The sequence below is a fragment of the Pleurodeles waltl genome, chromosome 4_2 (genome assembly GCF_031143425.1).
Source record: "Pleurodeles waltl isolate 20211129_DDA chromosome 4_2, aPleWal1.hap1.20221129, whole genome shotgun sequence".
In the NCBI taxonomy this organism is placed as follows: domain Eukaryota; kingdom Metazoa; phylum Chordata; class Amphibia; order Caudata; family Salamandridae; genus Pleurodeles; species Pleurodeles waltl.
In genome coordinates, this window is record NC_090443.1 from 1,037,250,095 (window position 1) to 1,037,264,854 (window position 14,760).

Here is a 14,760-nt window from a genome sequence, read left to right on the forward strand (position 1 = left end):
AATATATATGTTTAATATGTTAATATGTATATTTTTTAAGTATGGTATAACTTAGGTTTTTTAACTTTATTTAAGATGGGGTATTATTTTAGACTCCTGTCACTAGTTTTGTCTATGGGCGTGTGTTGCAGTTCCTTTGAGTGTTCACGGGAGGTGTTAGGCAAGGTATAGCTGGATTATATTTACATCTGTTTTGTAACCATTAGGGCAATAGTAACTTTAGAAGTCTAGGGAGGTCAGGGTTGCAAACCATGTCTCCAGTTTCCATGGTTTTCAACTAGTCCAACAGCCCACAAAAGGGGCACTCCAAACAATTTTTGGGGGTTCTGTAGCAGTAGGTGGGTATTGGATCATATGGTTGGAAGAGACATATTTACCACCGGTGCTTCACAACTCAAGACTATTTCATTCCATTTGGATACCAGAATTGTTAATTTTCTACACGTCTCTCAAAAGGTGCAACAGTGACGCACCAAGGCTTACTGCAGGAAGTCCTAAGGGGATTAGACCCCCAATGCAGTATTAATAGTCACTCTCATGTGAGTCTCTGGTCCTGAACCTTTTAAGATTGCCTGATTGAGAGGACGGGGAATTAGAATTAAACCCCCAAAACATGATCCGTGACTGATAGTACCCATGCTCCTAAAGACAACATGGTCTGATGCCTCTGTACGCACAGTGCACCCTGTAAAGTGATAACGTAAAGTTGACCATCCAAGGTGTGAACTTTGCCTTTTACCTTACAGGCGACAAGTCTAGACACTGCATATATTCGGAAGGATCCGTTCGGCGTGGTGCTTATCATTGGTCCCTGGAACTACCCCATAAGTCTTGTGCTGATTCCGCTTGTGGGAGCCATTGCTGCAGGTGAGTTAACGTGCAGTGGGTGGAGTCAAACTGCTACAGCTCCACCCTTTGTTGAGCTACTGCACTCTCCTGTACTGTGAGCATATCTACATTCACCCGACAGCCACCAGTGAATCATCAACCCACAGCCAGAGCCCTACACTAACCTGCAGCTCGCACCGTATTCATCTTCCCACCACCAGCCCTCCTGTACTCACCCTACAGCCAGTACTCCTATACCCACCTTACAGCTATTACTCCTCCATTCACACTACAGCCAGCACCCAACATCATCCCACAGCAGGTGCTCCTCCACTAAACCACAGCCAGTGCTCAAACACCATCGCACCATGAACCGCTAATCAAAATCCCATAGTCAGCACTCCTACATTCACCTACAGCCAGGCCAGCGCATCATCTTCAACCCACTGCCAGTGCGTCAGTGCTCACGCTACTGCCAGCACTTCTACTTTACCCTACAGCTGGCACTCCTGCATTCCCCCTTCAGTCAGAGCTCTGTCATCATCACACAGCTAATGCTCCTACACCATCCCTTCAGCCAGCATCCCTTGTCCATTCCTACAGCAGAACTGCATCATCGTCCCACAGCCAAAGCTCCTTCACTGTTCCTACAGCTGGCCTGCCTACACTGATCCACAGCTAGAGCTTCTTCACCTTCCCACCACCAGCGGTTCTACATCATCCCACAGCCAGCTCTCCTGCACCATCCCGCAGCCACCTCTCCTGCACCATCCCAAAGCCAGCTCTCCTGCACCATCCCAAGCCAGCTATCCTGCACCATCCCACAGCCAGTTCTCCTGCACCATCCCACAGCCAGCTCTCCTGCACCATCCCACAGCCAGCGCTCCTACATCATCCCACAGGCTCCTACACCATCCCACAGCCAGTGCTCCTACATCATCCCACAGGCTCCTACACCATCCCACAGCCAGTGCTCCTACATCATCCCACAGGCTCCTACACCATCCCGCAGCCAGCTCTCCTGCACCATCCCAAAACCAGCTCTCCTGCACCATCCCAAAGCCAGCTCTCCTGCACCATCCCACGGCCAGTTCTCCTGCACCATCCCACAGCCAGCTCTCCTGCACCATCCCACAGCCAGCTCTCCTGCACCATCCCACAGCCATTGCTCCTTCCGTGTCCCACAGCCAGTGCCCTACACCATGCCACAGCCCATGCTACCACACCATTGCACAGCCAGCGCTTCTTCTCCATTCTTCTCCATTCCACTATCACCATTCCTTGACAATACCGTAGTCAGCGTCACCCCACTAACCCAGAGCCAGCAATCCATCACCATCCTACAGCCAATGCTATTTCACCATCCAGAGCCTGTCTTACTTCACCATCCCACAACTGACACTCCCACACCACCCACAGCTAGCCTACCTTCAGCATCCCACAGCCATCTCTTCTTCACTAACCCGCTTCTTCACCAAACCTCACCCAGTGTTCTTTCACCATCCCACAGTCCATGCTCTTTCAGAATGTGGCAGGCAGTGCTCATACCTTACCACGCAGCCAACACTCCCACGCAACCCTACGGACGGCGCTTCTTCACCATTCCACCTGCAGCTCTTCCACACCATTCTCCAATCATCACTTCTTCAACATCCTACTGCCAATGAGCGTCCTCCAGCCCACTGTAGTATACTAAAACATGATGGATTGGATACTTGAATTAATCTCAGCCACTGGTAATCACTCGGACCGCATCCCAATCTGTTGCTATTTTACACACTATACCACCTCACTTTGGACCTACCCATATGCAAAACAGTCTCGAAGCAGCATTTCAGCAACCCCGGATGACATTTCTCTGCGCTCTAATACTTCTGTTCTCTACTGATGAAGGGCTAAACCCGGAAATACATGTCTAGAGATAACAGCACTACCTGGTGTAAAACTACAGCAAATTTAAAGTAAGCATACTGCATTTACCAGAATGCCATGGGGTGAACTGTGCTGGGATAAGAGGCAGTGTGCTGTCTCCTCCAATGTGTTTAAAAGGCTCCCTTGAGCCAGCAAACTGACAAGTTCACCTGGGATGCACCTGCATGCCTGTCGAGTGGCACTGTGACCTGTGAAGTCCTGGGCAGCATACCAGCAACCCCAGATGGCTTTTCACTGCTCTCTAGTACTTCTGCTATCTACTGATGAATGACTAAGCCCGGAAACATGAGCCTAGAAATAACAACACTACCTGCACCATCTTTGTGAAAACCTACAGCAACTTTGAAGTAAGCATACTGTATTTACCAGAATGCCATGGGATTAACTGTGCTGGGATGAGTGACAGTGTGCACCCTCCCCACTTGTGCAAAATAGTCTGTCTGCCAGCCCAGGGCCTCCCTGAACCAGAACACAAACAAGCCTGGACCCATTCTGCCCTTATTAGGATTCATTAGCCAGATATAGGGGGTCATTCCGACCCCGCCGGGCGGTGGGCGCCGCCCGCCGGGCGGAAACCGCCCAAACACCACACCGCGGTCAAATGACCGCGGCGGTGATCACAACTTTACCGCTGGGCCGGCGGGCGATCTCAAGCAGATCGCCCGCCGGCCCAGCGGGAAAGCCCCAGCAAAGATGAAGCCGGCTCCGAATGGAGCCGGCGGATTTGCTGGGGTGCGACGGGTGCAGTGGCACCCGTCGCGATTTTCATTGTCTGCTTGGCAGACACTGAAAATCTTAATGGGGCCCTGTTAGGGGGGCCCAGCAGTGCCCATGCCAGTGGCATGGGCACTGCAGGGGCCCCCAGGGGCCCCACGACACCCGTTCCAGCCAGCCTCTTCCTGGCGGTGTAAACCGCCAGGAACAGGCTGGCGGGAAGGGGGTCGGAATCCCCATGGCGGCGCTGCATGCAGCGCCGCCATGGAGGATTCCCTGGGGCAGGGGAAAACCGGCGGGAAACCGCCGGTTCCCCTTTTCTGACCTCGGCTTTACCTCCGCGGTCAGAATTGCCCCGGAAGCACCGCCAGCCTGTTGGCGGTGCTTCCTCTGCCCTCTGCCCTGGCGGTTACAAACCGCCAGGGTCAGAATGAGGGCCATAGTCCACCATCCCACGGCCAGCACTCCTATGCCATCCCACAGCCAGCGCTCCACCACCATCCCTGAAGTCAGCGCTCCTACACCATCCCCACAGCTGGCACTCCTTCACCACCTCACAGCCAGTAATCCCACACCATCCTACACCATGCCACAGGGAGCACTCCTACATCAGCCTATAGCCAGTGGTCCTACGCAATCCCACAGCCTTTGTTCCTACACCATCCCACAGCCTTTTTCCTACACCATCCCACAGCCAGGTCTCCTACACCATCTCACAGCTAGCACACCTACACCATCCCACGGGCTGCTATGCCATCCCACAGCCAGCACTCTTACACAGTCCCACAGCCAGCGTTCCTACACAGTCCCACAGCCAGCGCTCCTACACTATCCCAAAGTCATCACTCCTACACCATCCCACAGGTAGAAGTCTAACACTGGCCCCAGACTCTTCCACATACTACTCCTGCCCTTCAATAAAGGTCTCAAAGACTAAATCGTCCCTTTGGCACCCTGCTATAGCCCGCCTTTACTGCCATTATTCAGCTTGTGACCTGGCTGTCTTCACACCGGTCTCACATAATCATCATGAGAAAGTGTAATCAAACCTCAAAGAAAGCAGTAACATTCACATTACCAACAGCAAGTTCCATCCATTGTGGTAAATGAAGCACAATTACTGCTCCCTGTAAACTCCACCAGAAAGCGTGCCCCATATTTCTCACCAGTGGTACTTGTAAAATGAAGAAACCATAAATTCTTGCACCCCCATCCAAGACTGGGGGTATAAGACTATATAAAAGGACAAAAGCCACGCAGATTATTCTTTTCGCAAATGTGTCACTCTGACCTTTCATCTACGGCCACCATCCTGTCCAGCACTCATCAACCACTGCCTGATCTTCCACCAACCCTCCAGACTCCACCTCCCTCTACCTCACCCACACCCCTGAATTCGCCGAAGCACCTGCGGTGGACGCACCTTCTCCTATCTTGCTGCAAAATCCTGGAACGCCCCCCCCCTCCATCTCAGATCTCCACCATGTCTCTGGGAATTGAGAAAGGGACTCAAGACCTGGCTTTTTAACTGATGCCTACGAGCAGTACATACGTCAGTGCCTGGATACCCTCGCGGGTGATTAGTGCGTGATACAAATACTTATCGATTGATTTATTGATTGATTGATTCATTCCTCCTAAGTTAATACCCCCTATCCCATGCAAACACACCCCAGAAAGTGTACACATAATGCAAGTCTGTGCAACGTCTGCTGTACATCACCCCATCCGCCAGCACATGGCTGTGTTTTGCTACATCCATCAGAGCACCAAAGCTGAAGCCCCCTGGTGTGTTTTTAATCATTTAGCATCTGCCCCATTCTGTCCTCTGCTTGAACCGCGGATGGCCCCTCAATAAACCTCACCCAGTGTGCACAACAGCAGGGGCTCAGTACTCCAGGTTCAAATATCTTTATTCAGCCTTAAAAAAGGTCATAAAAGCACATAAATAGAACACAAGCAAAGTCACACAATGCATGAATTTTTTTTTTACAAATAGTTACAAATTGAGATTCAAAACAAGTATCACGGCAAGTTGATAAACACCATTAAAATCCATAACCTCGTTAACTGGTACTGAATGAGCTACACATGAAGTGCAGTCTCAGATACCAAACTACTTCTGCATTTGTTAACCCCCCCATAGTTATCCTGCTACACACTGACATTTTAAGAAAGCCACATATGCTGAAACATAAAAGAGGGCTTCCTAGGGACTGTAAGTATGTTAGAGCAACCCTGCGCTTCATAAAAGCTAGTGATTTGACAAACAGCTTTAAACCTAGTTGGAAAAACTTGCGATACAAGTTACAAAAATATATGGAGTGCAGTAAGGATGGCTCTGATCTCCCATCACAATGGCAGGGGTGTACTTTGTTACACAATGGCCCACCATCCTCAGAAAAATACATTAGGCGCAAAACTCTACCAGATCAGAATCTGAAGAGCAGAGACCTCTCCCGGAGGGTTAGCTCCAAAGGTAACTATGGAGCAAGGTCACCTGGTGATGGTCAGTAAATGGCAATACATTGCCCTCGTCACCACACTACAACCTCTGCTCTCCTTCCCAGAGCCACTGCCTTTCTCTTTCCTTTGCCGTTACGGTGTGGTGGGCTACCCTGAAGACACCCACCTCCTCCTACCTTCCCTTTATCTCTCCACCCACCACAGTGAGGACAGCCCACTCCTGGCAACATATTGTATCATTGCCACACCTACACCACGCTCTCCCACTGCCCACCCTGATCCCTTTGCCGGCCCACTGCCCGGCACAAACACTGTGGTCATAGTGCCAGAGTCCACTCTTTGAGCTGCCTGCCACCCTCCATCCCAGACCTGGAAACAGCCTCTTCCGGACCCTCTGTCATGGACAGCCCAGAAAAGTTTGGTTACACAAATTTCATAAAATTCAGAACAATGATTGAAACATCATCTGAGCATCCACAAATTGTGGAAGGTGTATGCCTGTAGCATAACAAAACACAGCATATCACACACAGCAATTCATGTCTTCTGTAGACTGAGAGGACATTGACTTCTCTCCACCCAAGGAAACGCCTGTGATCTCCAGGGACTGACTGACTTGTATGTTTCTTTTTTTCCTTGTAGGAAACTGCTGCATAGTGAAGCCATCAGAAATCAGCACGAGCGCAGAGAAGCTGTTGTCCGATCTTCTGCCTTCCTACCTCGACCCGGTGTGATATCTCTAGTTTTTAGTATGGCACTATGGTCCTTATTTTAAGATTGGCGGCAAATGCCGCCTACTGCCGCAGCGACGGCTGCCAAAAGACTAACAGCCGTCTGCCAAATTATGACCACAGCCAGATTTCTAACACAAGAAGGACGGAAATCCAGCTGTGGCCATACTGGCGGATAGTGTTAAGGTGGCGCTGCTACCACCATCAGCGTCACGCCAGTAGACCACTGCCAGCTGTATTATTACAAATAATACGTCTGGCGGTGTTCTGCTGACGGCTGCTGCTGGAGGTAGCAGCGCCCAGTCCCCTTCCCTGCTGGAAGACCCCCTGGATGCAGGTAAGTTTGGCTTCTGACAGGGGAGGAGGTGGGCAGTGTTGTGTGTGTGTGTGTGGGATTGTGTGCATGAATGTGTGAGTGTGTGCATGAATGCCTCTGTGTGTGTAGTGTTGTTTGCGTTGGTGTATGCATGTATGAGAATGCGTGTATGAATGGAAATGTGAATGCGTGTCTGCGTGTCAGTGTGAATGTGTGTACAGATGTGTGCGAGAATGAATGGATACATGCGTGAATTAATGTGTGTATGCCAGTGTGAGTGAGTGTATGCACGGGTGGTGCGTGTCTGTGAGTGTGCGAGAATGGGGGGTGGGGTGCTGGAAGTGGGGAACGTGGATGGAGGGGGGCATCTGGGGAGTGTTGGGGGTGTGTGGGCCTCCTACCAGTGACAGGGAAGTAATTCCCTGTCACTGGTAGGGCCTACCGCCATGGTTTTCATGGCGTTGCAAACGCCATGAAAACCATGGCAGTAGGCAGGGTCAAAATGCCACCGGCGGTACAATAGCAGCCGCCGGGCTGGAGATTGTTACAGCCAACCCAGCAATGTCATTATGTGCCGGTATGTACCGAAAGCCTGTTGACGGTACTACCGCCACATTATCACCGACCGCCGGGGTCATAATGATCCCCTATATGTCATGAATCTCTCTGCAGAAACTAGAGAGAGGACATGATCCAGCTTCTTAGGTATGTCTTGAAGAGATCTTCTGCAACCCCCACAAGCATTTGTTGCATCCTGAAGTTTGTTCTACTAAAAATGACAGCAATATTTTGAAGAAACACTCTGTCCATTACCTGTATTTCTGGGATATCTGTGGAGCTGCAAGACTGGAAGAAGTGCAAGGTGAAACCATGCTGACCTTGGTGGGCCTACCTGAGCCGGACCCTCTGGTACAGTGTAAGGGTGCACCAGAGAAGCAAGTGCCTTGGGGTGGTGCCATCATCTAATGACCTTGTGGTGGTAACTGCACTATGATGCATCCCATCAACTATGGTGACATCTGTCAACTATCCTTATAAGCCTAACTTGCTAGGGGTTCCCCTTTGCTGTACTTTTTGGTACTAGGGTGGCAATGAATGCTGGCTTCTCTCTGGAGTGCCCTCCTCCAGATGAGACCCACTTGTGGGGGAACGGTAAGAAACCATACTTCTGGAAGATCCTTCTCTTACCTGGTGGCCAAAGCCTGGAATGAACTTCCCTCACACCTCAGTAAAGCCACATCGCTTGGGGAATTCAGAAAAGGACTAATGACATGGCGGTTCGAATGAACAGAGCAGCCCCATAGAATCTAGCACCTCCAGCGCTTTGAAACCCTCACGGATGATTTGCCACGCTTTATAAATCCTGATTTATTGATTGATTGATCGAGTGCAAGATGAGTGCCACACAAAAACTAGTTCTTTGCAGCAGAGAGACCTCTGCCGCTAGTGCTCTCAGACCATATGTTATGTTAAAAAAGACTTGTAGAGCGCATAGCTGCCCCAACAAAGGAACTTCCGAATGCTGAACCATAACCACATGATACTCACACAATACCACCAGAAGGGGGGGAAGGGGAAATTACCTTAAAATAGAAGCAAACTAGACTGTGAATAAACAGGTTTTAAGTAGTTTTTTGAAGCTGAGATAATTTTGAGTTGTCCTTAGATGGAGGGGCAATTTGTGCCATAAAGCCTGGGCCATAGCTCGGAAAAGAAGGTCCTCTTAATCTCTTTCTTTTGACCCGAGGAACGACAGCTAGATTTAGATTGGCTAAGCAGAGAGACCTAGGGCCTAATTTAGAACTTGGTGGATGAGTTACTCCGTCACTACGGTGGCGGATATCCCGTCTGCTGAAATCAAAATCCCATAGGGTATAATGAGATTTAGATTTTGATGGATGGAATATCCATCAACGTTTTGACGGAGTAACTCGTTCTCCAAGTTCTAAATGGGGCCCCTGGTTGGCAAGTATGGTGAGAGGAGTCCAGCGAGGATGGGAGCGCCTTGTGAATGCATGATCATACAAGCCATGCTCAAGGTTTTAAAATGTACACAGTTTTCTATGGGGAGCCAATGGAGTTTATGCAGGAGCGCGGAGGCTGAGCAGAGTTTATGAAGAGAGAAAAGCAGTCTGGATGGAGCCTTTTGGGCAATCTGGAGCCTTTTTGTAACTGATTTGTTGATTCCCAATTGCATGATTGTCTGCCTCATCGGAGGGGTAAATTCATCCTGTGATATGAGTGTTACAACTACACCAGGATAACTTTGTGGTTAACACAAGTGTCTGTATTGGACATTGTTCTCTAATTAGTGATGCGAAAAGGTGCAGCGATCCCATTTGTCTGGACCTGACCCTGGGGTGGGCAGTTATACAGCTTTCTCTAAGAGGGCAATGGTTGCACTGCCTCTCTGCTATGAGTACTCCTTGGATTGGATGGGCAGTAGGTAGTTAGGGGTTGTAGAGATCTTAAAGCTGGGATGATCAATCAATCAATCAATCAATCAATCAATCAAAGAGACTTATATAGCGCGCTACTCACCCGTGAGGGTCTCAAGGATGATGGAATCAGCTGCCAGAGGCAGAATCGAACAGGGCGAAGGGCAGGAGGAGACCCTGATGCAATAGATAATAGGGCAGTTTTAGAGACCTCTGAGGAGAGGGCAGTGAACTCAGTTATAGAGTACAACTCGTGTAAGCAGAAAGGGGGGATTCAAAGAGTGAGTGAAAAGAGCTTGAATACTTTCAATTTTGGCTGAGTAAAGTCAGAAAGAGATATGCATAGGGGTTCAGAGGGCGGTTACAGTGGGCATGCAACAGTCGGGTGGCGGAGAAAATCCAAATACCAAACTTGGCCTTCTCTTATAAATGCCTTAGAAAGAAATTAAAAAAGTAAAATAAATAAGTAGAAAAATGTAAATCTTACCAGTATCATCTGGATGCCCCTTTGGTCCTACCATGGGAAAAAGACTTTCTAGAAGTGTCTTCACTGGAATCATCATTGTAGACTGGCGCAAAGACCTCAGGAGTTTTGAAATTACATTCTTGCAAGTCCTTGAACACTACAAATCCACTGTTGTTACCAGATCTGGTGCAGTTCTACTGTTTTTCATGCTTGAATGAAGTGTGATAGTGGTGGCCAGATATTTGGTGACTCCAAGGGCCTGATTTATACTTTTTTAGCACTGTATTTGCATCATTTTTTGACGCAAAAGTAGCGCAAACTTACAAAATGCAACTATATTTTTGTGTTTCCGCTGCTTTTGCGTAAAAAAATGACGCAAATACGGTGCTAAAAAAAGTATAAATCAGTCCCCAGTGCTATTAAATGATTCTTAAAAAGTTAATGTGGTGGCCTCTTTGCTCTCCTCCCTGGTGTTTGGACAAAATATCGTAAACACAAATATCGTGGGACAGAATATCATGTCAAAAATACTGAGACAAGAATATGGTGAAAGTCATTTTCTATGGGCAACTGAAGTTTTATCATATATAACTCCACATATATGTAGATGAACGATATATATATATATATATATATGTATATATATATATATATATATATGTTCAAGGTACGTAGATGTGGAGATAAGAATGATAAATGTATAGTTACCTATTTACTTCCCTTGACACAGATGTGTCAGGATTCACTGCGCCCACGTTACTTAGTCAGTATTATTGCTGCTCAGTCCCATGCCTCTTTGGATGTACCTCTTGCTTTTATCCCCCACTTCTGTATAAACAATTGAGCATGGAATTTGAGAAGTGAGTGTGGATCTAAAGATGGACCATGTGTGGAAGAAGCTGTGGTTGTGTGGATTTTCAGTAGAGGTGGCGATAGTTGCTAAAGGTTGCGGGTGACACGACTCTCCTTGAGAAAGTCTCCATATGACATTGTGAACTTCAGATGGGAAGTGTCCCTCATTACGCGCACCACCCATTGTCCCTGTCAGAGCTGCCAATGACAGAACCAACACAAGTAATAACCATCACGCTTCATCAAATGTGAAAATTCCGATTGTTCCAGGTCTCCAAAGCTAGAGTAGCTTGGGTGGCAGATATTAGTCATTTGTAATATATATTGAATTAATAAACAACTGCAATTGTGCTGATCTGTAATTTAGTCAAACAGTACCACCATGTGGCAGACTGTCATAAGTGCTGATGTTGACAATTCAGTACTGGTGCTGAGCAATGGAAACCACTGGCTCAAATTAACTGCACTGCTCGGCCAGGTATCCTTTGAGCAGGAACTCAGGGAACCCCACATGTGTCTTCACCCCGTAGGGCTTCAGAGGTGAGCCCCAGTGGCACACCACTTACACTGGCTGGTTCCAGGACTTAAGATTTATGCCCCTTCTTGTACTACAGCTTTGAGGGAAACATTCCTATTTAAAAAATGCACTTTTGCTTTCATGGCTGGAATGGGTTTGAGACTGTGGGTAGGGATTATGATTTTAAGATGTGGGGTGTAAGGGAAGCAGAGTAAAACCAACATTTCTGTGGCATCCAGTGAAGAACAGGGTATGTCATCCTCCAGGTGGTAAAGTGCTCAGGCTGTTCTAAAGTTGGTTTTGAGCAGTTTAGCATTCTTCAGGATGAGTGCTGGAATCATGCTGTCTTGGTTTTCTCTATGTGTTCTTCGATGGAGAGGTTGATATCAAGGGTGAACCCATCTGATTTCGCCTGGGGTGTCAGTTGGAGGTGAAGACCTCCACGTTTATTTTAAAAGATTGCTTGAATTCATGATTGTTTGTTGATTTTTGCAAGCTGTAGGAATTCAGTCTTGGTTGAACTGCTCTGAATGAGACTAATCCAGAATTTGTGTTACAAAATCTCATGGACAGGGTTTTTATGGTAGAGTTTGGTGCAATCGGTGAACTTCTAGATTTAGATGCTGCTTTCTATGGATAGGGCCCCAATGGGCTTATAGCAGAGGATGAAGAACATGGGAGAACGGATTACCCCTTGGGGCACACCTCAAAACACAGAGCAGTTTTTGGGATAGTGGAGTTCACATATGGATGAATTTGTGATGGTTGGAGAAGTATGAGGTAAACCACTACATGCCAGTGTCAGGGTAACCCATGAATATTTGCAGATGGTGGGCTTCACTGATCCGAAGACTATAGAGAGGTTATGTAGGATCAAGAAGTAGGGGTCATAAGACATTGACTACTCAAAGGCAACCAGCATCTGTGCTACAGTGAAACCTGAAGCTAGACTACTACCCATGTAGGTTTCTTCTTGCTGATCTAAGACTGTTTTCTCAATTGTTTTTCTAGTGGGTCATAAGGTACTTGGTGAAATAATGTAGGCCCAGGGCGGACTTTTTCATCAGGGGAAAATTAGTCTTTGTCTAAGGTCATCTGAAAACATTCCTTGAAAGAGTACTCATCTGAGGAAGGCATTTGTGATGTTGAGACGAAGTGTGAGGGCATCTCAACGGAGGATTTATTGATGAATGAGGGTAGAATGCAGTGTTTGGAGATGGTGACACTGATGGACTGGATGAAAGAGGAGGTTGAATGCTGCCCATTTTGGGGTGCTTTGAGTTGGGTAGCAGCAGTGCTTAATTTGTAAAAGAATAAGTGCCAGCTCCCAAAGTTTTGCTCAGAAGCCCAATGCCGGCGCTATTGAACGTCAGGGCGCTGAATACCGAGGCTGCTCAGTCTTGATTCCACTGCGTGTCTTTTTCATCCACCACCAGCCCCTTTATCCCACTTCTGCATGTTCTTTTTCATCCTTGCGTTTTCCCTTTGTCTCAGTTTTTCTGTTTTTCTTGACGCCTTTCCCCTTTTATTTTTTTTCTCTCTCATGCTCTGAGTCAAAATAAGTGCCAGCCCTAAAATGTGAGTGTCACTAGGCCCCACCTACAATCATCTGCACTAATTTGGCATTGGGTAGGATGCAGACTGGATGTCGGGTCAGGGATATCTTAAGGACTTTGGGGGCTGTGAGCTAAATGTTTTTTCGGGGGCCCAGTTTGGAACAGTTTTGAATCTATTTTCCAATGCAACTCTTTCATGCCCTCTTTGCCCAGGCTGCCTTGAAGAGTGTTTTGATTCTGATGGAGGCATCATTGATGGTGTGTTTGTAAAAAGTGGTATTTGCTGAGGTCATGAGAAGACTACAGGCCAGGTGAAGTCATTTGGGTTGTGTGAGCTTCTCAGGTGGCTTTGGTCCAGAGATGCCTGTAGAACCTATGACAGGGTCACTGCGTTGCATGAGAGGATGAGAGAAAGTGTACAGACCTTTACCCTAGCTTACCTGAAGAGTCACCTTTGAGTCCATGGACAGGTTTGTTGTTGGTGCATAGAGCAGTGAGTACTGACCTTACTCTTCATGACTTCTCTGTAGGAATGTTTCGCTGTAGTGTGCGGAGGACCCCAGGAAACCACTCAGCTGCTGGAGAACAAGTTTGATTACATTTTCTTCACAGGTGAGGCCACATCTCCCATTTATCATCTCCCGCTCCCCTGGAATATATGTTGTGATACAGATGTTTCCCCCCTATCGGCCAATGTGGGGTGCCTTTTCCTACATAAAACATTAACTGCATCATAAGTGAAGCTCTAGGGAGAGCAGGGTACTATTGTTGTCATCAGGTAGTCTATTTTGTTTTGTTGGTCCATGTATTCAAGTTTCATACAAGGTGAGGTTATGGATTTACATAACACCATGCATTGCAAAGTAACATCATTATCTCTGTATCATCAAGTAATTGATCGAAGATCACCAGTTTTTAGTTTTTCTTTTTTAAAACAATAATATAGAAACCGATTCCAAATAATACACCCTATCCCTCACCCTCCCAGCACCCTGTAGTTGTGAATAATGTAACATCAAACCAGTCTAAAATGTTCTATAAAGTTATTTAAAAGCATTCTGGATATGGTCCAACGAAAAAAGAATAGGTGTCCATCATTCATTGTGGAGTAAAACATATACAGTATGGAAAAAACAAGCAATAAATAAATTATAATAGAAATGTGTCAGATATTAGGATTTATGGTGGGCGATTACTGTCCTTGGTGCAAGTTTTGAATTCTGCCACTTAAGCATTCCAGGTGTGCTCTAAATGAAACTAAGGAAGCAAGCAGGGGTGGGTGAAAACTTCCACTGCGCCAGTGGAATTCGTTTAGTTTTGCCCACTCCGTGTTTCGCTTGGAGCGTAGAGGTCCAGCAAAATTCTGCCAACTGCCACATGGTGGAGTTTTTTCTCATGCCCTGCTCGCCAACGTTAAGTTGGCGGGTGAGAATTTGCATCCCCTAAGGTGATTTTGGGGTGCTAGAACCCCTCTCGTGAGATTTTGAAATGCGGCAGCCGTGGCAGGTTTGCGCTGCGAAAGCTGGCACTCGATTAGAAAGTCTACTCCAGCAGCAGAAAGAAGTAGCGCCCTCTGGTGCACCACGTGGTGCAGTTCGTGCTGATTTCACAGTGCGGCGCAAACTCCTGGTGCTAAAAATTGCCGAACTCTGCAGAATCTTGCACACTTTTTATGTAACTCTGCGGAATTCTGCCCAGGCCTAGAAGCAAGACTTTGCACCATTTGTCGGTGGTTTGAGGGAGCAGACTCTTCCAATATATCGTGATATTTTACGCCTCCCACAAGTAAAGCAAGATCTATAAACTTGGTGGATACCTTCTCCAGTTTAGGGCGAGGAAATGATCCGAGCAAAACCACCCCGGAGGAATTTGTCAGTGTACGGCCTGTCATGTTTGTTAGTAAATTGATTACACCACCCAAGATGATGAAAGAGAAGCACAGGA

At 47.4% G+C, this 14,760-nt stretch overlaps 1 protein-coding gene across 2 annotated transcripts in view; it reads left to right on the forward strand.

Annotated features, from left to right (window-relative positions):
- The window catches only part of LOC138293664 (aldehyde dehydrogenase family 3 member B1-like), a 121,149-nt gene that overhangs the window by 68,368 nt on the left and 38,021 nt on the right, over positions 1–14,760 (forward strand). For both annotated transcript variants that reach the window (XM_069232966.1, XM_069232965.1), the window contains 3 exons: positions 747–867; positions 6,583–6,668; positions 13,347–13,428. In XM_069232966.1, coding sequence (XP_069089067.1) covers positions 747–867; positions 6,583–6,668; positions 13,347–13,428 — 289 coding nt within the window. The remainder of the gene's footprint in view (positions 1–746; positions 868–6,582; positions 6,669–13,346; positions 13,429–14,760) is intronic.